The 26,052-nt window shown below is 36.3% G+C and overlaps 1 protein-coding gene across 1 annotated transcript in view; it reads left to right on the top strand.

Moving 5' to 3' along the window:
- LOC111143710 (chromosome unknown C1orf185 homolog) overlaps nucleotides 1–26,052 on the top strand; it is a 49,745-nt gene that overhangs the window by 15,738 nt on the left and 7,955 nt on the right. The window contains 2 exon segments of the mRNA XM_022497535.1: nucleotides 6,638–6,743; nucleotides 23,930–24,065. Coding sequence (XP_022353243.1) covers nucleotides 6,638–6,743; nucleotides 23,930–24,065 — 242 coding nt within the window.

The following is a 26,052-nucleotide window of genomic DNA, read 5'->3' on the forward strand; positions in this document are numbered from 1 at the left end:
AGTGATTCTCAAGTGTCTTTGCCCCGGGCGGAGTTGCACCGCCCTTACCAGGGGCCGGGCTGAGTAATCCGCTCGGGTTTGCTTTCGGGAGCTTTTGTTCCCTGAGCGCTTTCCGTAGAGTTCCGGAGGGCGGGAATGAAGATGGCGGCCTCCCGGTCTCCGGCCCGGAGGAGCCGAGAGCCCGGGGCCCCACTCCTCAGTGCGCCCTCAGAGAACAGCGCCGATTTACTCCCGTCACCCTGCCTCCGGCCGCGCTCCGAGCTGACCGAGCCTGCGACCGGTTCAAGGTAACCCCGAGCTTAGAGCTTACTCCTCGGCTCTGTCTCTGTAGCCGGCTTCCCTGTTCTAATACCTGTAAGCTCTGCGACACTCAGACACCCCCGATCCTTCTGTGACCCTGCGGGACCTGAGGCCGCGCTGACCCTGCATGGGCTTCACCCCAGTTAAGCCTCTGGAGCGATGTCCCTCAGCGGAACAGACTTTTAAAAGTCCCGATTTTGTGCTCCGTTGCTCCGCCGCTTGCCGGGAGCCGGCCCCTCCCCCTGCGGTCTATCTTCCCGTCGCTTTGGATTCACTTCTCCGCCAGTCCTACCTTTCAGAAAGTGGTTGATTTTCTGTTTCTAGAGTTGCTGTTCTTCTTCTCTTCGATCTCCCGTTGGATTTGTAGGTGTTTGCAATCTTTAGATAAGCTATCTAGCTGATCTCCCGCTACCTGAAGTAGTCTCAGCCTGCTACTTCTCCGCCATCTTGACTCCTCCCCTATTACAGTAATTTTTTTAAAAAATATTATTATTTTGTGTTTTTTTTTAAATGTGCATACATGGAATCAATATATAATTGGAGTAATTGAATACAGATTTAGAGGAATTTCTTTTTGCACCGAACATTATGTTTTTCAGTTCTATTCATGCTGATGCATACATATCTTGCTTATTCATAAGTCTTAAGTGTTAACCTTGATGAATTTTCACTGAACACACCTTTGTGACCAGCCCCTAGCTCAAGAAACTGAACATTACCAGCATTCTTGAACTCCCCAAATACCGTGTTTGAATTTTAGGTTGGCCTTCTTTTGCCCAATATTATTTTGAAATAGTTGTAATCTATTCTTTCCCATTTATAGAATATTTTTTTTCTTAAGTCAATTTTTAAAAATTCATTCATTCAACTATTGATGGGCATTTGTATAGTTTCTAATTTGTGGCTATCTTAAATAGTGATGCTATAAACATTCTAGTACATACTTTTCTGAATGCATTTCATTTTGGTATATGTCTAAAAATTGTTGGGTCATGGCTATGCATCTGTTCAGCTTTAATATAGAGCCACAGTTTTCCAAAGTATTGTACAAAACTCCATTTGCTCCGATAGTAAATAAGAGTTCAGGTTACTCTGCCTCCTTGGCAACAATTGGCATTTTCTGTCTTTTTCATCTTAGGCATCATATAGAGTCGTTGTTATCTCATGGTTTAATTATAACTTTCCTAGGGGCGCCTGGGTGGCTCAGTGGGTTAAGCCGCTGCCTTCGGCTCAGGTCATGATCTCAGGGTCCTGGGATCAAGCCCCGCATCGGGCTCTCTGCTCGGCAAGGAGCCTGCTTCCTCCTCTCTCTCTGCCTGCCTCTCTGCCTGCTTGTGATCTCTGTCTGTCAAATAAATAAATTTAAAAAAAATTATAAAAAAAAATTATAACTTTCCTAATAGTTAATGAAGTTTTCATACATTTATTGACCATTTAGATATTCTTTTTTATGATATCCTTAAATATTTAGCATCCTTACTTGATTTTTTTCTAACAAATCTAAAGGTAATCTAAAGGTAATCTAAAGGTCTCTATTCTCCACCCAATCTAGATAAGGAAGGACCTTAGCAATAACTATTGTTCCCTCCCGTAGTAGTTGTGTGCCTTCAAACAAGTCTCTTAACCTTATTTTGCTTCAGTTGTTTCTACATCTGTAAAATGAGGAAATAATAGTACTTAACTCAGAGTTGTTGTGAGAATTAAATGAGTTTAAATATTTAATACACTGAACAGTGCCTGGTAGGGAGTATTTACTATATGAATGTTAGTTATTATTATTGTTGTTGCTGTTGTTGGCAAAAGGATAGACAATATATATCAAGGGGACAGAACAGAGATTCAAGAAACAAACTGACACAAATATAGCTACTTAATTTTTGACAAGGGTGCAAAAGCAACTCAGTGAAGAAAGGATAGTTTTTTCAGCAAATGGTGTTGAATATACTGGATATACACTGGATATACATACCCAAAGGAGAAAAGAAAAGGAACTTGACCCATGCATTATACCTTATGTAAAAATTAATTCAAAATGAATCATAAATTAAATGTAAAACATAAAACTATAACTCCTTTATAGGAAAACATAGGAGAAAAATCTCTGTGGCCTGGGTTTGGCAAAGATTTCTTAGATAATACCATAGCACAATCCATACAAGGAAAAACTTAATAAATTAGACATTACCAAAATTTAAAAGTTTTCCTCTGTGAAAGACACCCATAAGAGAACTGAAAAGACAAGCCATAGACTTGGAGAAAATATTTCCAAATCACATATCTGACCAAGGACTTGAGGAATTTTAAAATATCAACAAAGATTTAAACAAATACTTCACTGAAGAAGACATGTGGATGACAAATAAGCACATACGAAGATGCTCGACATCATTATTCATTAAGGATATGCAAATTAAAACCACAGTGAGATACCACTGTACATCTACTAGAATGACTGAAATAAAACTAACAATACCAAGTGGTGACAATGATACAGTGCAAGTGAAACTGTCATATAATGCTAGTGGGAAAGCAAGATGGTACAATTTGGAAGGCAGCTTGGCAGTTTCTTACACATTTAAATAGATGTTTGCTACATGACCCTACTGAAATAAAAATATATGTTCAAACAAACATCTTTATGCAAAAGTATAGTAGCTTGGGCACCTGGGTGGCTCAGTTGGTTAAACAACTGCCTTCGGCTCAGGTCATGATCCTGGAGTCCCAGGATCAAGTCCCACATCAGGCCCTCTGCTCATCAGGGAGCTGGCTTCTCCCTCTGCCCCTCGCCCCTTTCATGCTCTCTCTCTCTCTCTCAAATAAATAAAATCTTAAAAAAAAAAGTATAGTAGCTTTAATCTAACAACCCCAAACTGGAAACAACCAAATGTCTCAGCTGGGGAATAAACAAAACTGTGGTACATCTGTAAAGTGGAATGTTACTCAGGAATAAAAAGAAACTGTTGATACATGCAGCAGTGTAGGTGAATGTCAGAAGCATTATGCTAAGTGAAAAAAGCCAGACTCAAAAGGCCACATGCTGTATGATTCCATTTATATGAAATTCTGGAAAAGGCCAAAAGTATAAGGATGGAGAATAGAGATGGAAAATAAACAATGGTTGCTAGCTATCAGTGCTTGGCTGCTAAGAGGCAGTATGAGGAAATTTTGGAAGGTGATGAAGTGTCACGTAAGTTGGTTATGGTGCTGTGACATATTTTTGTATTTGTCAAAACTTAAAGAACAGCACACACACAAGTAAATGAATATTACTATATAAATTAAAAATTTTTTTAAAGTAAAATCCTTCTTCGGTTAATTCCCTGAATATTACTTCTCTACTACTCCTGTATTTTTTCTTTTAGGACCCCTATTACTTTTATATTATGTACTCTTAATCTCTTCCAGTCTTATATTTCCTTATATTTTTCATTCCTTTATGTAATTAGATGAGTTTCTCAGTGTTATATTTCATTTCATTAATTGTGTTCAAAAAAGAATTTATCTTAAAATTTTTGAATTTTTCATTTTCCAAGGTTCCTTCTTGGTTTTCTGTTAGTGGTTCAGGAACCCCCTCCCTCAGAGATTTTGTTAATGTAGAGTCATTCACAGTGCCAAAGGATGATTTGGTCTAGGTCTTGTTTCAGAGATTTTCTCTGCTTCTTCTAACTAATTCTTGCTTCCAGATCTCAGTGCTTATTATGCCTGTGGTTTTAGCCTATACTTATTACTCTGTGTTGCTTTTATTTATTTATTTTGTCTATAGAAATCTTTATCTTTTTTTTTAAGATTTTATTTATTCATTTGACAGACAGAGATCACAAGTAGGCAGAGAGGCAGGCAGAAAGAGAGGGGAAGCAGGCTCCCCACTGAGCAGAGAGCCCAATGCGGGGCTTGATCCCAGGACCCCGGGACCACGACCTGAGCCGAATGCAGAGGCTTTAACCCACTGAGCCACCCAGGCACCCCAGGAATCTTTATCTTTTTTCCCATAGCTTTATTTATTTAATCTCTACACACTATGTGGGGCTCAAACTCATGACCCCAAGATCAAGAGTCACATGTTCTTCCAACTGAGCTGGCCAGGGGCCCCTAGAAATCTTTTTTATCTTATATTTGAGTATGACAGTGTCTTTTTAATATTTAAAAAATATGCATTTTACCTATCTTGCTTTTATCAATGATAAAGCATTTCATTATATTTCTGATATAATGATATTTCATTATAACACTCTGCCAGTGATTCTCAAGTGGGACAGTTTTGCCCCCCAGAATACATTTGCCTGGAGATGTCTTTCGTACAATGCATAGGACAATCCCTACAACAAATTATCTGATCCAAAAGATCAATAGTATTGATTGAGAAACCCTGCACTAAATAAAGAATATGGTATTTTTCATATGTAACATCATCATAAGTTATTTAATTGCCTTCCTTATATGCACTTAGAAGGTTTTTTCTTTGTATTATAAGTGTCACTTTGATAAATAGCCTTCTATAACATTTTGGTACCATTAATTCCCAAATGTACACATTTTCTGAACTCCTTGAGAGGCATTATCTTGGAAGCTGGAAATTACTTAGGAAACAACAAAAACATGGGAACAACAAAGTCTTTATAATGTCATATGTTTAGTGGAACTTATAATATGTTCACGCATAAACATATTGCATTAGTTTTAATTTTTTTTATTAACATATAATGTATTATTTGCTTTAGGGGTACAGGTCTATGGTTCATCAGTCTTACAAAATTCACAGCACTCACCATAGCACACACCTTCCCCAATGTCCATAACCCAACCACCCTATCCCCCCCCTCCCTTATCCCCCAGCAACCCTCAGTTTATTTCCTGAGATTAAGAGTCTCTTATGGTTTGTCTCCCTCCTCGGTCCCATATTGTTTCATTTTATTTAAATTCCAGTTAGTTAACTACAGTGTAATATTAGTTTCAGGTGTACAATTTAGCAATTCAACATTTCTATGCAACACCCAGCACTCATCACAAGTGCATCCTTAATTCCCATCACCTATTTAAACCATCCTCCCCTCTGGTCATCATCAGTTTGTTCTCTATAGTTTTATACCTTTAAACTCTTTTTTCCCAGGTACTATGCAGTTGACCCTTGAACAATATGTGTTTGAATTGTGCAGGTCCACTTATATGTAGATGATTTTCAACATAGTACAAGACTATTGATGTATTTTCTCCTCCTTATAATTTTCTTAATAACATTTTCTTTTCTCTAGTTTATTTATTGTAAGACTATAGTATGAAATACATAGAACATACAAAATATGTGTTAATCAACTGTTTATGTTATTGGTAAGGCTTCTGGTTAACAGTAGGCTGTTGTTTATATATGTATATACATAAGTAGTTAGGTGTTGGCAGAGTCAAAAATTATATCTGCATTTATGAGTGTGCACAGATTGGTACCCCTAATCCTCATGTTGTTTAAGGGTCAGCTGTACTACTAAATTGTTTTAAGGCCCTTTATGTTCTATACAGCTTTCTACAAAAGCTTCCTACAGCTTGCTTTATGGTTAGGTTTCACATTTCACAATCTTAAGGAATACTTGACCAACCTGACTATAAATACCTCATGCATTCTTTATTCTTAATTCTTTTCAGTATCTACTAGTATTAAGATGATTTGTAGTAGGGATAAGTTAATAGAAAAAAACAAGACTGACTTTAATCTGCTGCCTAATCTGTTTAGTTCCCTCTCTTACCTAGACCTCAATTTTTTCATCTGTAAAATGAAGGAGTTATACCACATAATTCCTATAGGCTTTTCCAATTTTAAACCTGTGATATGCTATTATTTTATATTGCTTTTATTTAGCTTTTGGCCGTGATCTTTTATTGTTCCTGGGATAAAATAGAGATAAAAACAAAGTTCCTCATATTTGTTCTTTATTACCCTCCATCTACCTTCTTATAGTGATTGATAATACAGATTTTATTGTCTTATTGAAGGACTGCAAAGACTGATACTGGAAAAATAATTTGAAAATTTACAGCTAGACTGGGAAAGGAGAAGGCTAGATTAAAAAAAAAAAAAAAGGAGGGGACACCTGTGCAAAAACAAACAAAATCTAGGTATCAAATTGAGGCAGGGTCAGATATATGCACCCTGGGCCCTAATAACCATGAGACCTTGTGTTGAAATTTGTTAGAATTGCACAGGAGCCTAGAATTCAGGTTTTCGAACTTCCTGGTTAATGTTTTAACACTACAGTACATCATATCATTCAAATTATTATGTCATTTAATTTTACCTAGAGAATGAAGATACATGCATGAAATAATCTTTTATAATTTATTTGTGTAGGTTTTTTTAACCACTTAACTTATTTTCTGGCTGCTGGTGCTGTTACTTTGGGAATTGGTTTCTTTGCTTTGGCATCAGCTTTGTGGTTCCTGATTTGCAAACGAAGGTAAGGTTTATTAGAATGTTTAACTTTTTTTCCTTTTAAAAATTCAGTGAAAGACTTTTCCAAATGGTATTAAATAACTATAATAGCACTGATTCTGTAATTTGAGGTTTGGTTATAGACATTTTGATTGGGAAGGGAAAGCTTTACATGTTTAAAATAGCCCAGAAAAACACGTCCTACTAGTATAATAGCCTGAGTACTGTAATAGTAATCTTCATGCATTAAAATTCTAAGAAATAATGAGATATATTTTATTCTCTGGAAGACATGTGTTCAAATCATGTCTAGAAATTTTTAGTTTTTTATTTCTTTTTTTTTTTAAGATTTTACTTATTTATTTGACAGACAGAGATCACAAGTAGGCAGAGAAGCAGGCAGAGAGGGAGAGGAGGAAGCAGGCTCTCTGCTCAGCGGGGAGCCGAATGTGGGGCTCAATCCTAGGACCCTGGGATCATGACCCGAGCCTAAGGCAGAGGCTTTAACCCACTGAGCCACCCAGGTGCCCCATAGTTTTTTATTTCTAATTTAGAGGTTAAAAACATTACTGGGACAAAAAGACTCTCTCTTTTTTTTTTTAGATATTTAAGAGAAGAGCTGACAGAATCCTCTGGTATAATCTAAATGTAGTCTTTTGCCAGAGACAGAAAACCCTAAAATTTGGTGGTTTTGATTATTTTGTTGAGTTGCTTTGTTTGATGTTTAAAAATGTAAATTGTAACACGTTCTTGCACATACTCTTCCAGGATTCCCTATCTTAACCAATGAATACATACTATCTATTCATTTGCATAAGTCAGAAAACTGGAAATTCACTTACTCATTCTTTTAACAAATATTTATTAGTGTCTGCCATTGTTCTTGGTACTATGGATATAACTGTGAATAAGTCAGACAGGGTTTCTGTTTCATAGACTAGCAGTGCCACTGGGAGGAGACAGATAATGAAAAATAAAGTGGCCAGGGAATGTCTCTTTAAGTGAGCAGTATTTAATCTGAGATTGGAGTTAAAAGAAGGAACCAACCATATGAAGACTTTGTTAAAGAGCTCTGTAAGCTGAAGGGATAGCAAATACAAAGACCCCACGTGGAAATGTCCTTGGTATTGTTCAGGAAAGGGAAAAAAGGCTAGTGTATAGACTGTAGTGAGTGAGGGAAATAATGATGAAATTAAAGATGTAGATGGGGGTTAGATCACATAGCATGTTGTGGACTAGAATATGGAGTTTGGATTTTGTTATTTATGCCATTGTAAGGTTTTAAGCAGGAGAATGACTTTATTAGTATAATAATGGCTAACACTGGGGACTTACTACCTAGTGGCCACTGTTCTAAATGCTTTATATGTGATCTCATTTAGAATTCATAACCAGCCCATGAGGTAGCAGTAATGTTATCTCCCTTTTAAGGACACTATAATGTCACCTATAGATAAGATATAGATATAGTGTAACCTATATCTATATGACACTATAATGTCACCTATAGATAAGATAGATATAGATATAGTGTAACCTATGTTACACTTTTATAACACTTTTTAAAATTTGAGATATAATTCACATACAATATAGTACATAGATTTTAAATGTATGATGATGAATTTCAGCATATATATTCCCATATCATCACAACCCCGATCAAGATATACAACTTTCCATCACCTTGGAAAGTTCCCTCATGCTCCTTTCCAGTTGTCACTCCCCACCTCCCACTCAGAGACAGTCATTATTCTGATTTTTATTACCAGAGGTTAATTTTGCCTAGTCTTGAGTTATGTGTAAATGGGATCATATGGACTTTATGTTCGCATTTTTGCCTTAACATAATATTTTTGAGATTCATTCATATCTTTGTATTTATCTGTATTTCATTCTTTTTATTGATGATTTTTATTAATTGTATAAATGCACCTCACTGTATAATGTCCCTGTTAATGGACAATTGGATCATTTCCAGTTTTTAGTTCTTAGGAGTAAGGCTGTTATGAACGTTCTTGTACAATCTTTTTGTACATGTGCTTTCACTTCTCTTGGGTAATACCTAAGAGTAGAATTGCTGGATCATATTCACTTTGTTAGCAAATTGCTTAACAGTCTTCCAAAGTGAGTATATACTTCTACCAGTAATATTTGAGAGTTCTAATTCATATTTTTAAAAGGGTTTTCTTACTTCTCTGTGAAGCCTGTATTTAATTGAGCAAGAGTGAAAGCAGAGCAGGTCAGGAGGCTATTGCATAATCTAGGTCAGAGATGATAGTGTCTTGGACTAAAAGAGATGAAAAGAAGAGGTTGGATTTGAGGTGTGTTTTGCAGGTAAAGTTAAGAGGGCTTGTTTGGTGGATTGAATGAGGTAAGGAAAGATAAATGAAATGGAGAGTTAATGCCAACACCTACCTTTTTACCATGAGCAATCGAGTAGTTGATCATGTCAATTACTGAGATGGGAATATGATTAGAGAGGGGAGCAAGTTGAAGGAATAGTGATAAACTAGGAGTTACATTTTGGAAAGTGTTTTGGATATCCATTAGAAATGTCAAATACTCAGATATACATGTAGGAAGTTCAGAAGAGAATTCAAGCCTGAAGATTTAGGGTATCAATGTATAGAGGATATCTAAGGTCATTAGAACTGGGTGAGACTAACCAGGGAGTGATTTTTGGAAGAAAAAACCTAGGACTACGCCCTTCAGCCCACCAACATTTAGAAATCTAGCAAAAGAATAGGAAGAATCATCTGAAAAGGAAGAACAGAAGGGTACGCTGTTAAGGAAATCAAAATTAGAAAATGTTTCAGTGGTGCTGGGAAGATGGCAGAGGAGGAGGGCCCTAGGCTCACCCTGTCCCATGTTTACAACTGGATATCATTCACATCCAAGTCAATAAACTGAGAGTGATCCTAAGACTGGCAGAACAAACTCTACAACTAAATGTAGAGAAAAAGCTGCATGAGAGAGTTTAGGAAGAGCAGACACTGTGGTCAGGAGCTACCCACAGGAGGGAGAGAGCTGCAGACTTGGAGAGGGAAAAACACCAGGAAGCCAACACAGAGGAAATGAATCCCCATAACGTCTGGCCTTGAAAACCAAAGGGGCTGAATTCTGTGAGTTTGTATAACCAGCAGGACTTGGAGCCCAGAGTTTTAAAAGTCAGAGGGCTAGTGATAGCCCATAAAGAGTCCCCACCCTTAAAGAGACAAGGGCCCAAGGAAAGACAACATAGAAGTGACAGCTTGCAGATCGGAGGGAAATCTGTTTATACCAATTTCAGAGAGTGTTGGGGGATTTCTCTGGGAATGAAGGAGCTGGCAGTTGCCATTTTCTTCTCCTGCCCCCTCACATAAACACAGAGTCACCTGTAGGAGGTGGTGCTGCACAGGCACTTGCTACTTAACCTGTTGGTACTGAGCCCTGCCAACAAGTTCTCCTGAGCACTTGCCAACTCCAAGCTTGCTGATCTCAGCTCCAGCTCAGTGTAATTTTTGTTAACACTGTGCATGTTGCACCCACCCATGCCTCTACATGCTATGCGCCCATGGCCATCACACTTTGGGGGATCCAGCTTCAAACTAGTGGGTCAATGCAAAGTTTACTAACACTGCATATGCCATGCCCAGCCACCAAGTGCCCCGGGTGGCCACCACCACCATCCTCAGTCCCTGTACCCCCAATAGCCACTTGGCTGTGGGAGGTCTGGCCTGGGACTAGGGGTTCAGTGCAAATTTTGCTAACATCAAAAGTTGCCCCAAGCCTTTCTGCTAGCACAGAGATCCCACAACAAATTCAACTCAAGAAGCAAGAAGATCCACACCAAGACACTTAGTAATTAAAAAGGCAAAAAATAGTGATAGAGAATTTTAAAGGTAGCAAGAGAAAAGAAGACAGCTACATACAAAGGAAACCCCAAAAAGTTATCAGCTGATTATTTAGCAGAAACTTTGTAAGTTGAAAGAGGATAGCATAATGTATTCAAAGTGCTGAAAGGGAAAATTCTGCAGCCAAGAATGCTTTACCCAGCAAGGCTATCATTCAGAATAGAAAGAGAGATAAAGAGTTTCCCAAACAAAAGTTAAAAGAACTCATGGCCACTAAACCAGCCCTACAAGAAATGTTAAGGGGGAATCTGAGTGGAAAACAAAAACCATAAGTAAGAATAAGAAAAGTGAGAATCACGAAATAAAAAGATGTAACAAAACACGCCAAATATCTGAAATGTAGAAGGAGGAGAAGTAAAAAATGAATTTAAAAACAAGCGACCATCAGCTTAACATAGACTGCTTTATGCAAAAGATGTTATGTATAAACCTAATGGTAACTACAAATCAAAAAACAGTAGTAGATATGCAAAAAAAAAAAGTATGGAACCCAAAGATATCACTAACTGCCCCCCAGCAAACCATGAAAGAGAGAAAGAAAAGAATCAGAAAAAAATTACAAAAACAACCACAAAAAAGTAACAAAATGACAATAAATACTTATCAATAGTTACTTTGAATGCAAAGGGACTAACTGCTCCAATCAAAAGATATAGGGTGAAAGAGTTTATAAAAAAAACAAGACCCAATTATAGGCTTCCTACAAGAGATTTATTACAGGCCTAAAGACACCTGTAGATTTGAAGTGTGGAGATGGAGAAACATTCATCATGCAAGTGGATGTCAAAAGAAAGCCAGAGTAGCAATACTTACGTTGGACAAACAGACTCTAAAATAAAGTCTGTAAAAAGAGGCAAAGAAGGACACTATATAATAATAAACAGAACCCAACAAGAATATATAGCAATTGTAAATATTTTTTATGCACCCAACATGGGAGTACCCAAATACACAAAACAGTTAATAACAAACATAAAGGAAATATTCAATAGGAATACACCAATAGTAGGGGACTTTAGCTTCCATTTACATCAATGAACAGATCATTCAAATAGAAAATCAATGATGAAACTAACTTTGAATGATACACTGGACCAGATGGATTTAATGGATATATTCAAAACATTCCATCCAAAAGCAGCAGAATACACATTCTTTTCAAGCACAGATGGAGCATTCTCCAGAATAGATCACATGTTAAGACCTGAAACAAGCCTCAACAAATTCAATAAGAGCAAAGTTATACCATGCATATTTTCTGACCATAATGCTATGGAATTAGAAATCAATCACAAAATATCTGGGAAGATTTTGGGAAGATCCACAAATACATGGAGATTAAGTAATAAATACTAAACAATGAATGGGTCAACCATGAAATGAAAGAAGAAATAAAAAAGTACATAGAAACAAATGAAAATGAAAACAGAATAGTCCAGGGGCATCTGGGTGGATCAGTTGGTTAAGTGCCTGCCTTCAGCTCAGGGCATGGGTGAGGCTCCCTGCTCCCTCCCTCTCTCCCTCTGCCCCTCCTCTCTGCTTGTGCTTGCTCTTTCACTTTCTCTCTCTCTCTCTCCCAAATAAATAAATAAAACCTTAAAAAAACAACAACAACACACAAATTGTCCAAATCTTTGGGATGTAACAAAAGCAATTTTTTTCTTTTTTTTTTATTGTGTTGTTAGTTACCATACAGTACATCATTAGTTTTTGTGGTAGTGTTCCAAGATTCATTGATTATGTATAACACCCAGTGCTCCATGCAATACATGCCCTAAATACCGACCACCAGGCTCACCCATTCCCCAGTTCTTCCCCTTAAAACCCTCAGTTTGTTTCTTGGAGTCCACAGTCTCTCATGATTCATCTCCCCCTCTAATTTCCCTCTCTTCACTTTTCTTTTCCTTCTCCTAATGTCCTCCATGTTATTCCTTATGTTCCACAAATAAGTAAAACCATATAATTGACTTTTTCTGCTTGACTTATTTCACTCAGCATAATCTCCTCCAGTCCCATCAATGTTGATACAAAAATTGGGTATTCATCCTTTCTGATGGCTGAGTAATATTCCATTGAATATATGGACCATGGATTCTTTATTCATTCATCTGTTGAAGGGCATCTTGGCTCTTTCCCCAGTTTGGCTATTGTGGACTTTGCTACTATGAACATTGGGGTGCATATGGCCCTTCTTTTCACTACATCTGTATCTTTGGGGTAAATACCCAGTAGCGCAATTGCCGGGTCATAGAGAAAAGCAGTTATTTTTTAAATATATCTTTTATTTTTATTTTTTAGAGTGGGAAAGAGAGGAAGAGAGAGAGAGAAAGGAGGGGCAGAGGGAGAGAGAGAATCTTAAGTAGGCTCCACTCCCAGCACAAAACCTGACACAGGGCTCAATCTCACAACCCTAAAATCATGACCTGAGCCAGACTAAGGGTTAGATACTTAACAGACTGAGCCAGGCAGCCACTTCCCAGCAAAAGCAATTCTAAGAGGGAAATTTATAGCAATACAAACCTAGCTCACAAGGCAAGAGAGACCTCAAACCTAAAGAAGCTGGAAAAAGAACAACAAACAAAACCTAAAACCAGGAGAAGAAAAGGAATAATAATAAAGATTAGAGCAGAAATAAATGATATAGAAACTCAAACAAACAAAAAGAACAAAAAAAACAGATCAATGAAACCAGGACCTGGTTCTTTGAAAATATCAACCAAATTGATAAACCTCTAGGCAGACTCTTCCAGAAAAAGGGGTGGGGAGAAGGATTTTAAACAAAATCACCAATGAAAGAGGAGAAATAACTAACATCCCAGAAATACAAATAATTGTAAGAATATTATTAAAAACTATATGCCAAATAAATTAGACAACCTAGAAGAAATGGATAAATTCAGAGAAATATAACCTACCAAAACTGAAGCAGGAGGAAACAAAATTTGAACAGATCTTTTACCAGCAAGGCAATTGAATCTGTAATCAAAAAACACCCAACAAACAATAGTCCAGGGGCAGATGGCTTCACAGCTGAATGCTACCAAACATTTAAGGAAAAGTTAATGCCTGTTCTACTCAAACTATTCTAAAAAATAGAAGAAGGAAAACTTCCAAATTCATTCTGTGAGGGCAGCATTATCCTGATACCAAAACCAACTAAATATACCACAAAAGAGAACTATAGGCCAATATCTCTGATGAATATAAATGCAAAAATCTCAACAAAATACTAGCAAATAAAATCCACTGGGATGAAAGGGTGGTTCTATATTCACAAAATAATCAATGTGATAACATCTCATCAATAAAAGAAAGGATAAAAACAGTGATCATCTCAATAGATGCAGAAAATGCATTCGACAAAGTACAACACTGGTTCGTGATAATAATCTTTTAAAAAGTAGGTTTAGAGGGAACATACCTCAACATAATAAAGTCCATATATGAAAAACCCATAGCTGTTATCATTCTCAATAGGGAAAAACAGAGGTTTCCCCCTAAGGTCAGGAACAACACAAGGATGTCCACTCTTGCCATTTTTATTAAACATAGTACTAGAAGTCCTAGCCAAAGCAATCAGACAACAAAAAGAAATAAAGACATCTAAATTGGTAAGGAAGAAGTAAAACTCTCATTATTTGCAGATAATACTATATATAGAAAACTCTAAAGACTCAACCAAAAAACTACTAGAACTGATAAATGAATTTAGTGAAGTCACAGGATACAAAATCAATATGCAAAAATTTGTTGCATTTGTATACATTAGTAATGAATCAACCGAAAGAGAAATTAAGAAAATAATCCCATTTACAACCACACCAAAAACAACAGAATACCTAGGAATAAACAAAGAGGTGAAAGACCTATACTCTGAAAGCTATAAAACATTGATGGAAGAAATTAGAGACAGAAATGGAAAGACATTCCATGCTAATTGCTTAGAACAATTGTTAAAATGTCCATATGACTCAAAGCAATTTACAGATTTAATGCAATTCCTACCAAAACACCAACAACATTTCTTCATAGAACTAGAACAAAAAAAAAAATCACAAAATTTGTATGGAACCACAAAAGACCCTGAATAACCAAAGCAATTTTGAAAAAGAAAAAGCTGGTGGTATCACAATTCCAACTTCAAATTATGTTACAAAGCCATAGTAATCAAAACAGTATGTTACTGGCACAAAAATTGACACATGATTAATGGAACAGATTAGAAAACACAGAAATAAGTCCCAAATTTTGTGGCCTTTTAATCTTCGAAAAAGCAGGAAAGAATATCCAATGGGAAAAAGACCATCTCTTCCACAAATGATGTTGGGAAAACTGGACAGCCACATGCAAAAGAATGAAACTGGACCACTTGAAGAGAGCACAGGCATTAATTTCTCTGACATTGGCTCTAGCAACATTTTTCTAGATATGTCTTCTGAGGCAAGGGGAATAAAAGAAAAAATAAGCTATTGGGACTACATCAAAATAAAAGGCTTCTGCACAGCAAAGGAAATAATGAACAAAACTAAATGGCAACCTATGGAATGGGAGAAGATATTTGCAAATGACATCTGATAAGGGGTTAGTATCCAAAATATATAAAGAATTTATACAATTCAACATCCAGAAAACTAATAGTCCAATTTAAAAATGAGCAGAAGACACAGACATTTCTTCAAAGAAGACATCCAGATGTCCCACAGACACATGAAAAGATGCTCAACACCACTGATCATCAGGGAAATGCAAATCAAAACCACAGTGAGATATTACCTCTCACCTGTCAGGATGCCTAAAATCAAAAACACAAGAAACAAGTGTTGGAGAGCATGTGCAGAAAAAGAAACCCTCTTGCACTGTTGGTGGGAATGCAAATTGGTGCAGCCACTTTGGAAGACAGTATGGAGGTTCCTCAAGAAATTATAAATAGAGCTACCCTATGATCCAGTGTTTGCACTACTGGGTATTTACCCAGAAATAATTCAAAAACATGAATTCAGAAGACACATGAACCCCTCTGTTTATTGCAACATTATTTGTAGAAGTCAAACTATGGAAGCAATATAAGTGTCCATTGAATGATGAATAGATAAAGAAGGTGTGGTATAATAGACAATGGAGTATTATTCAACCATAAAAAAAAAATCTTTCCATTTGCAGTGCAAAGTGAAGCTAGAGAGTATAATGTTAAGCAAAATAAGTCAGTCTGAGAAAGACAAATATGATTTCACTCTTATGTGGAATTTAAGGAACAAAACCAAGAGCAAAGCAAAAGGGGGGGGGGCCAAGAAGCAGACTCTTAACTATAGAGAACAAACTAATGGTTATCAGAAGGGAGGTGAAGGGGAGGATGGGTGAAACAGGTGAAGGGGATTAAGGAGTGCACTTGTCATGATGAGCACTGGGCAATGTATAGAATTGTTGTATCACTATATTTACACCTGAAACTAAGATACACATTGTATGTTAACTATACTGGAATTTAAAATTTAAAAAAATAAAAAGAAGGGAAAAAATTAGAAAATGTTTCAAGAAGGAGGAGATGATGATATTGAAAGTGCTTAAGAAGTTGAGAAAGATGATGGAGAAATAATTTTTGGATTTGGCAACATGGAAGTTATTGACGACCTCTAACAGTTTTGGTGGAGTGATGAGTTCAGAAGCTCACATTTGAATAAAACACAGGAGGTGAGAGAATTGAATCAATATAGACCTCCCTTTAAGGAAAGTGGTGTTTTCTGTTTTGTTTTGTATTATTTTGTTTTTGGTGAAGGCGAGTTGACAAATGGGGAAGTAACTGGAGGAGAATGTGAGGGCAAGGAAGAGGGTTTTTTCCCCTCTCTAAAAATTGAAGACATGCTTGATTATCTTCCTCTCTCATTCACCACTTCCCCCAAATTTGAACCATCACCAAGTTCTATTTAACCTCATAAATCACTCAAATCTATCCTTTACTTTCAGTTACCACTGTTACCATCTTATTTATCATTATCCCTCACATAGATTACTGCAGTACAAGTAATAACTGACTCTCTACCTACACTATTATTCTCATTAAATCTCTTTTCCACACTTCAGCGAGACATTTTCCAAATACAGATATAATCAGGTTACCAGACCATTCCGTCCCATCCCCACTACATTATAAAGAACTTCCAATTGCTTTTAGGAGAAAGACAAGTGGCATAACTTTTAAGGCCCTACATGGTCTGCCCATTTCATCTCCCACTTTCCTCTTGCTTTCACTGTTTCTGCTACACTGTCCTAATCTGGCCCCTAGGTCTTTATCTTGATATTATTTCTGACTGAAATACTTTCTTCTACAACTCCCTTCCTCCACAACACTCTGCCTAATAAATTACTATTTCTTCGAATGCCCAATTCAGTCTTTTCCTCAGAAAAGCCTTCTCCCTGACTCTCTAACCAAATTAATTCCCTTTGTTGCATACTCCCACAGTACAACAGGTACCTTTCCTTGATAACTCTTTCAAAAGTTGTAATTTTTCATTTTCTTGTCAGCATTTTATTAATGTCTGTCTTCCTTAATAGTCTTTAACCTCCATAAGAGCAATAACGGTTCTGTGAGGGTAGTGGTTGTGCTTTTTTTCCCTTGCCACTATATATCCAGCACCCAGCACAATGTCTGACCCATAGCAAGTACTCACTAAATATTTGTTAAGTGAACTTAATTCAATGAATGAGTGAATCCTAGTTGCCTAAACCACATTAAGTAATGAAATAGAGTCTCTTAAATTAATTTAGAAGTTTTCTAGTACTTCTCTATGAAGAAATGGCAATCAGCATTATGTTTTAAATTGGTAAGTTTGTAATGACTATTAGAAACTACATTTCCTTATGCTTAACTATCTTTGATCAGCTGGAGTTTTACTTGCTGCTTCGTTATTTTTAACGGTCTCTCAAAATTGTTTGTGTTGCAAGGGTAAGGTCATGGGTACACTTGCATTGTAAGTCATTAGTTTCAATCCAGTTTCCTTCTATTTAATTTTGCCAGATATATTATTAAGTAAAAAACTGATGAATGAATTTCATTTCATTCCTTTGTCATAGAAGGCAAATTTATGAAAAGACTAGTTAACATTAAACTAGATTGATGATCTCACAACCAGAAAGATGGATATCAAAAAATTGTGGTGAATTTCAAACTGGAAATATTAATCCTGCATAAAAAGTGGCTTAATTTACATTCTATGAATAAAATAGGTATAGTAAAATCAGTAACATATGAGAAGGGAATATATATGTTGATTGGTGTTTTAAAAATAAATATATGGATGGGGGAGGGGGTTGGGAGAGGGGGGGTGGGATTATGGACATTGGGGAGGGTATGTGCTATGGTGAGTGCTGTGAAGTGTGTAAACCTGGCGATTCACAGACCTGTACCCCTGGGGATAAAAATATATTATATGTTTATATAAAATAAAATTAAATAAATAAATAAATACATGGGGGGGAAGCAAGATGGCAGAGGTGTAGGAGATGTAAATTTTGTCTGGTCCTAGGAATTCAGCTAGGTAGTTATCAAACCATTCTGAGCACCTACGAACTCAAGAGGAGATTGAAGAAAAGAATAGCAGCAATTCTATGAACAGAAAAGCAACCACTTTCTGGAAGATCTCTTCTCATTTGTTTAGTGTATATTTTTCTGACATCATTGTTACCCTTTTAGGATTTTCTTCTCTCATTCATCTTCTTCTCTGGAAAAAATGATAAAATGGAAAAATTCATCTCAAAAAAAAAAAAAAAAGAACAAGAGGCAGTACCAACTGCTAGGGTCCTAATCAATAAGGACATTAGTAAGATGTCAGAACTAGAGTTCACAATGGCGACTATAAAGATACTAGCTAGGCTTGAAAAAAGTGGAGAAGGTACTAGAGAATCCCTTTCTGGAGAAATAAAAGAACTAAAATCTAACCAAGTCAAAATAAAAAAGACTATTAATGAGGTGCAATAAAAAATGTAGGTTCTTACTGCTAGGATTAATGAGGCAGAAGAGAGAATTACTAATATAGAAGAGCAAATGATGGAGAATAAAGAAGCTGAGAAAAAGAGAGATAAACAACTACTGGATCACAAGGTGAGAATTTGAGAGATGAGTGATACAATAAGACAAAACAATATTAGAATAATTGGGAATCCCAGAAGAAGAAGAAAGAAAGAGAGGGACAGAAGGTATATTAAGAAGAACTTCCTTAATTTGGGGAAGGAAACAGGCATCAAAATCCAGGAGGCATAGAGAATTCCCCTCAAAATTAATAAAAATAAGTCCACACCTCATCATCTAATAGTAAAACTTACAAGTCTCAGAGACAAAAAAAGACTCCTGAAAGTAGCTCAGGACAAGAGGTCTGTAACCTACAACAGTAGAAACATTAGATTGGCAGAAGACCTATCCACAGAGACCTGACAGGCCAGAAAGGACTGGCATGATATATTCAGAGTGCTAAATGAGAAAATTATGCAGCCAAGAATACTAGATCCAGCTAGGCTGTCATTGAAAATAGAAGGAAAGATAAAAGTCTTTCAGGACAAAGAAAAACTAAAAGAATTTGCGAACACCAAACCAGCCCTCCAAGAAATATTGAAAGAGATCCTCTAAGCAGAGAGAGAGAGTCTAAAAGTAACATAAACCAGACAGGAACAGAGACAATATACAGTAACAGTCACCTTACAAGCAATACAATTGGCACTAAATTCATATATTTCAATAGTTACCCTGAATGTAAATGGGCTAAATGCCCTAGTTGAAAGGCACGGCTATCAGATTGGATTAAACACGCACACACACACACACATACACACACAAGACTCATTGATATGCTATCTGCAAGAGACTCATTTTAGACCCAAAGACACCTCCAGATGTAAAGTGAGGGGGTGGAAAACCTTTTACCATGCTAATGAACATTAAAAAAAAAAAAAAAACCCTGGGGTGGTGATCCTTATATCAGACAAATTAGATTTTAAACCAAAGACTAATAAGAGATGAGGAAGGACACTATAACATGCTTAAAGGGTCTATCCAACAAAAAGATCTAAAAATTGTAAATATCTATGCCCCTAACATGGGAGCAGCCAATTATATAAGCCAATTAATAACAAAATCAAAGAAACACATCAACAATAATACAAGAGTAGTAGGGGACTTTTACACCTCCCTCACTGAAATAGATCATCTAAGCAAAAGATCAACAAGGAAATAAAAGCTTTAAATGTCACACTGGACCAAATGGACTTCACAGATACATTCAGAGCATTCCATCCCAAAACAACAGAATACACATTCTTCTCTAGTGCACATGGAAGAGTCACCAGAATAGATCACATCCTGGGTCACAAATCACATCTCAACCAGTACCAAAAGATCAGGATTATTCCCTGCACATTTTTGCACCACAATGCTTTGAAACTGAAACTCAATCACAAGAGGAAAGTTGGGAAGAACTCAAATACATGGAGGTTAAAGATCATTGTACTAAAGAATAAATGGGTGAACCAGGAAATTAAAGAAGAATTTAAAAAATTCATGGAAACAAATGAAAATGAAAACACAACAGTTCAAAACCTTTGGGATGCAGTAATGGTGGTCCTAAGAGGGAAGTATATAGCAATACAAGCCTTTCTCAAGAAACAAAAAAGGTTTCAAATACACAACCTAACTCTACACCTAAAGGAGCTGGAGAAAGAACAGCAAAGAAAGCCTAAATCCAGCAGAGCAGAAACCAATGAAATAGAAACCAAAAGAATAGTAGAACCAATCAACAAAACTAGGAGCTGGTTCTTTGAAGAATTAATAAGAATAAGTTCTTTGAAAGAATTAATAAGAATTAATAATTAATAAGAATTAATTATTAATAATAAGAAAGAATTAATAATCTAGCCAGATTTATCCAAAAGAAAAGAAAAAGGACCCAAATAAATAAAATCATGAATGAGAGAGGAGAGATCACAACTAACATGGAAGAAATACAAACAATTATAAGAACATATTTATGAGCAACTCTATGCCAATAAATTAGGCAATTTGGAAGAAATGGATGGATTCCTAGAACATATAAACTACCAAAACTGAAACAGGAAGAAATAAAAAACCTGAACAGACCCATAACCAGCAAGGAAATTGAAGCAGTAATCAAAAATCTCCCAACAGACAAGAATCCAGGGCCAGGTGGCATTCCAGGGGGAATTCTACCAAACATTTAAAGAAAAATTAATACCTGTTCTTCCAAAACTGTTTCAAAAAGTCAAAATGGAAGGAAAACTTCCAAACTCTGTGAGTCCAGCATTACTCTGATCCCAAAACCAGACAAAGACCCCATCAAAAAGAAGAATTACAGAGCAATATCCCTGATGGATATGCATACAAAAATTCTCACCAGAATACTAGCCTATAGAATCTAGTAGTACGTTAAAAGGATTATTCATCACAACAAAGTGGGATTTATTCCTGGGCTTCAGGGTTGGTTCAACATCTGCAAATCAATGTGATACAATATATTAATAGAAGAACAAGAACCATATGATCCTCCTCTCAATAAATGCAGAAAAAGCATTTGACAAAGCACAGCATCCTTTCTTGATTAAAACTCTTCATAGTGTAGGGATAGAGGGAACATGCCTCAATATCATAAAAGCCATCTACGAAAAACCCACAACAAATATCATTCTCAATGGGGAAAAACTGAGAGCTTTCTCCCTAAGGACAGGAACACAGCAGGGATGTCCACTATCACCACTGCTGTTCAACATAGTACTAGAAGTCCTGCCTAAGCTATCAGAAATCAGAAATAAAAGCCATCTGAATCGACAAGAAGTCAAACTCTCACTCTTTGCAGGCGATACAGTACTTTATGCGGAAAACCCAAAAGATTCCACCCCAAAACTGCTAGAACTCATACAGGAGTTCAGTAAAGTGTCAGGATATAAAATCAGCATATAGAAATGAGTTGCATTTCTATACACCAACAACAAGACAGAAGAGAGAGAAATTAAGGAGTTGATCCCATTTACAATTGCACCCAAAACCATAAGATATCTAGGAATAAATCTAACCAGTGAGGCAAAGAATCTGTACTCTGAAAACTGTAGAATACTCATGAAAGAAATTGAGGAAGACACAAAGAACTGGAAAAATGTTCCATGCTCATGGATTAGAAGAACAAATATTGTTAAAATGTCTATGCTACTGATAGCAATCTATACATTCAATGCAGTCCCTATAAAATACCATCAGCTTTTTTCACAGACTGGAACAATTGATCCTAAAAACTGTATGGAACCAGAAAAGACAAAAGAATGTTGAAAAAGAAAACCAAAGGTGGTGCCATCACAATTCTGGACTTCAAGCTCTCTTATAAAGCTGTAGTCATCAAGACAGTTTGGTACTGGCACAAAAACAGACACATAGATCAGTGGAACAGGATAGAGAATCCAGAAATGGACCCTCAACTCTATGGTCAACTAATCTTTGACAAAGCAGGAAAGAATGTCCAATGGAAAAAAGACAGTCTCTTCAACAAATGGTGTTGGGAAAATTGGACAGACATGCAGAAGAATGAAACGACCATTTCCTTATACCACACATACAAAAAACTCAAAATGGATGAAAGACCTAAATGTGAGACAGGAACCCATCAAAATCTTTGAGGAGAACACAGACAGCAACCTCTGTGACCTCAGCCACAGCAAGTTCTTCCTAGAAACATCGCCAAAGACAAGGGAAGCACTCAGCATAATCTCTGAGTAAAATAAGTCAAGCAAAGAAAGTCAATTATCATATGGTTTCACTTACTTGTGGAACAAAGGAAATAACATGGAGGACACTAGAAGAAGGAAAAGAAAAGTGAATTGGGGGAAGTAGGAGGGGGAGACGAACCACAAAAGAGACTGGATTCTGAGAAACAAACAGGGTTTTGGGGCCAGGGGGTAGGGACATGGGTAAGCCTGGTGGTAAGTATTAAGGAGGGCACGTATTTTATGGAGCACTGGATGTTGTACATAAATAATGAATTTGGAACACTGCATCAAAAACTAATGATGTATTTTATGGTGACTAACATAAAACAATAAAAAAAATGGCAAGGGAAGCAGGGCAAAAATGAACTTTTGGGACATCATCAAGATAAAAGATCTGCATTGCAAAGGTAACAGTCAACAAAACCAAAAGACAACTGACAGAATGGGAGAAGATATTTGCAAATGACAAATCAGATAAAGGGCTAGTATCCAAAATGTATGAAGAACTTATCAAACTCAACACCCAAAAAACAATCAAGTCAAGAAATGGGCAGAAGACATGAACAGACATTTCTCCAAAGAAGACATCCAAATTGCCAGCAGACACATGAAAAAGTGCTCAACATCATTCCACATCAGGCAAATACAAACCAAAACCACAATGAGATACCACCTCACACCAGTCAGAGTGGCTAAAATTAACAAGTCAGGAAATGACAGGTGTTGGTGAGGATGTGGAGAAAGGGGAACCCTCCCACACTGTTGGTGGGAATGCAAGCTGGTGCAGCCACTCTAGAAAACAGTGTGGAGCTTCCTCAAAAGGTTGAAAATAGAACTACCCTATGACCCAGCAAATACACTGCTGGGTATTTACCTCAAAGATACAAATGTAGTGATCTGAAGGGGCACTTGCACCCCAATGTTGTTAATAGCAATGTCCACAATGGAAACTATGGAAAGAGCCTAGATGTCCATCAATAGATGCATGGATATAGAAGGTGGTATACACACACACACACACACACACACACACACACATACACAACGGAATATTATGCTGCCATCAAAAAATGAAATCTTACCATTTGCAAGGACTTGAATGGAACAAAGGGTATTATGCTAAGCAAAATAAGCCAATCAGAGAAAGACACTTAAATGATCTCACTGATATGAGGAATTTGAGAAACAAGACAGAGGATCATAGGGGAAGGTGGGGGAAAATGAAACAAGACAAAACCAGAGAGGGAGACAAACCTTAAGAGACTCTTAATCTCAGGAAACAAACTGAGGATTGCTGAAGTGGAGGGGGTGGGAGGGATGGGGTGGCTGGGTAATGGACATTGGGGAAGGTATGTGCTACGGTGAGTGCTGTGACCTGTGTAAGACTGATGAATTATAGACCTGTACCCCTGAAACAAATAATACATTATATGTTAATAAAAAATAAAAATAAATATTAATATTTCTGATTTTAAACTTTTATGTATAACTATTAGAAATAATTTTAGTTATTTATAATGGAACTCAGGTTTGATAATATTCTCTATAAAATATTTTTCAGAGAAATATTTCGAAATTCCAAATTTAAAGCAATTGATAAGAGATGCAGGCAAAGATCATCAAAGGGAAAGATTAAATCTCATTCTCAGTGTGTGTTTATTTCTCGAAATTTTCATACTGGAGGATTCCAGTCACAGGTAGTGTATGACGTTTTATAGAAATATTTTCAAATAATTTATTTGATACCATGTCACTAACATTGTTGTCTTTAAATCTGAAAAACAGTATCCACTGTTTTCAATTTGAAAGATAGTAATATGGAGCTAAATTTAAATTACCCAAACTAGTTAGTTTTTATATTAAAGGAAAATGAAAAACTAAAAGGAAATGTCTGCTTTTATAGTTGCTTCTCTGTATCTCTAGCCTAAGAACCTATACTCCTCATATTAGGATTATTACAGAGATGAAGAAAAATGGCATAAGAAAAACAAAACAAAATTGCCAGGCTTAACAGAGGAAAGTGATTTGGAAATAAGAGGAAACTCAGAAAACCAAATAATCTAAAAAACCAACTAACTGAAATTAAGTACTACTTAACAAAGATTTATTAAGACTTCAGTATATTCTAAGCTCTGGGAACCCCCTGTTAAGGATGATAAGGTATCCTTATTGTAGTACAAGTGGGAAAGGCAGATACATAGTTAACTTTCTGTTATGTGGTGTCAAAACAGTGTTATATGGACAAAGTAAAACAGGAGAGATACCAGTGGAAATGTAAAACTATGTATAATTAAAACAAATATTAGTGGTTTACAGCATCATCATTATTATTATAGCATTAATAAAAAATAGCAGCAAATTGATAGAATATCAAAGTTTCATTGTACATATTGAATATTGAACTCAAGTTGAACTCAGTGTTCATTTATTGAACAAATATTTTTCAAGTGCCTTAAATATGACAACACTAGGTTTGGCACTGAGGCTACATAAATAAGATATGAATTCAGATCTAGATGAGCCCAAAGTTAGTAGAGAAGAAAAACATATAAACTAAAAATTGCATCATAATGTGGTAAGAGCCACAGAATTGAGGAAATGCAGACAAGGGAGCATAAATTGAGAAAGCCTTCACAGAGAAGAAATTTTTAGTTGGATTTTGAGAAAGGAATAGAAGTTTGCCAGGAGGAAAGAGAACAAAGGACATTCATTCTATGTTCAAAGGCTTGCAGGTATGAAAGTAAGTAACATGTTCAGTAAAAATGTTATAATGTTTGGGAGCTAGGGTTCATAAAGGGAAATGGTGGGGGAAAGGTCCTGGAGATGAAGTTTTGAGAAACCTCATTTACAGCCTAAGGATTTTGGATTTTACTCCATAGACTTTACAGATCCACTGGAGGCAGTATGGGATTATAGTCAAGAGCATAGACTATAGAGCCAGTTGATGCAGGTTCAAATCCTAGCTTAACCACTGCTAGCTGTGTAATCTTAGGCAAATTACTTACTGTGTGTCTGTTTCATCATCTGCAAAATGAGGATGATTTAATCTCTATAGGATTGTTATGGGAAGTAAATGAATTCGTATGTAAAAAACACTCAGAATTGTGCCTGGCCACATAGTGAGCACCATACAAGTTTACCATTATGATTACCGGGAGGTTTTAGGCAGGTGGGTTTAATGATCAAATCAATTCTAAATAGTTCTTTCAAATGAAGGGTTGTTTGAAATTAGGATTGCATTGCAGAGAGAAATGTTTAAATGTATTTACTGAGTACCCATCACATGCTAGGCATTTTGCTGGATACTATAGTACAATGATGTCTTCATACCTAATGGTAGATACAGATAAACAAAATGTCATGAGTACTATGATGGAAGAAGTACATATATAATAGTACTGTTTAACTGTTTATTGTTCATTCAACAAATACCTAATAAAGTCTTATATGCCAGGCACTATTCTAGGCAACTGGAAATTTGGTAGTGAACAAGGAAAACAAGAGTCCCTGTTTCCATGAGATTTATAGACTAATGGGAGAGATAAATAATATACAAAAAAATGTAGAATATTATTCAAAATTATTGATAGTGATAGAAACCTAATTCAGAAAAAAAGATAGTATAAATCATAGTATGAAAACAGGGTATGAAAAGAATAAGGTAGTACTGACTTCAGCCACAAT

The sequence above is a fragment of the Enhydra lutris genome, unplaced genomic scaffold (genome assembly GCF_002288905.1).
Source record: "Enhydra lutris kenyoni isolate GAN:26980312 unplaced genomic scaffold, ASM228890v2 scaffoldscaffold9, whole genome shotgun sequence".
NCBI classification, from domain to species: Eukaryota; Metazoa; Chordata; class Mammalia; order Carnivora; family Mustelidae; genus Enhydra; species Enhydra lutris.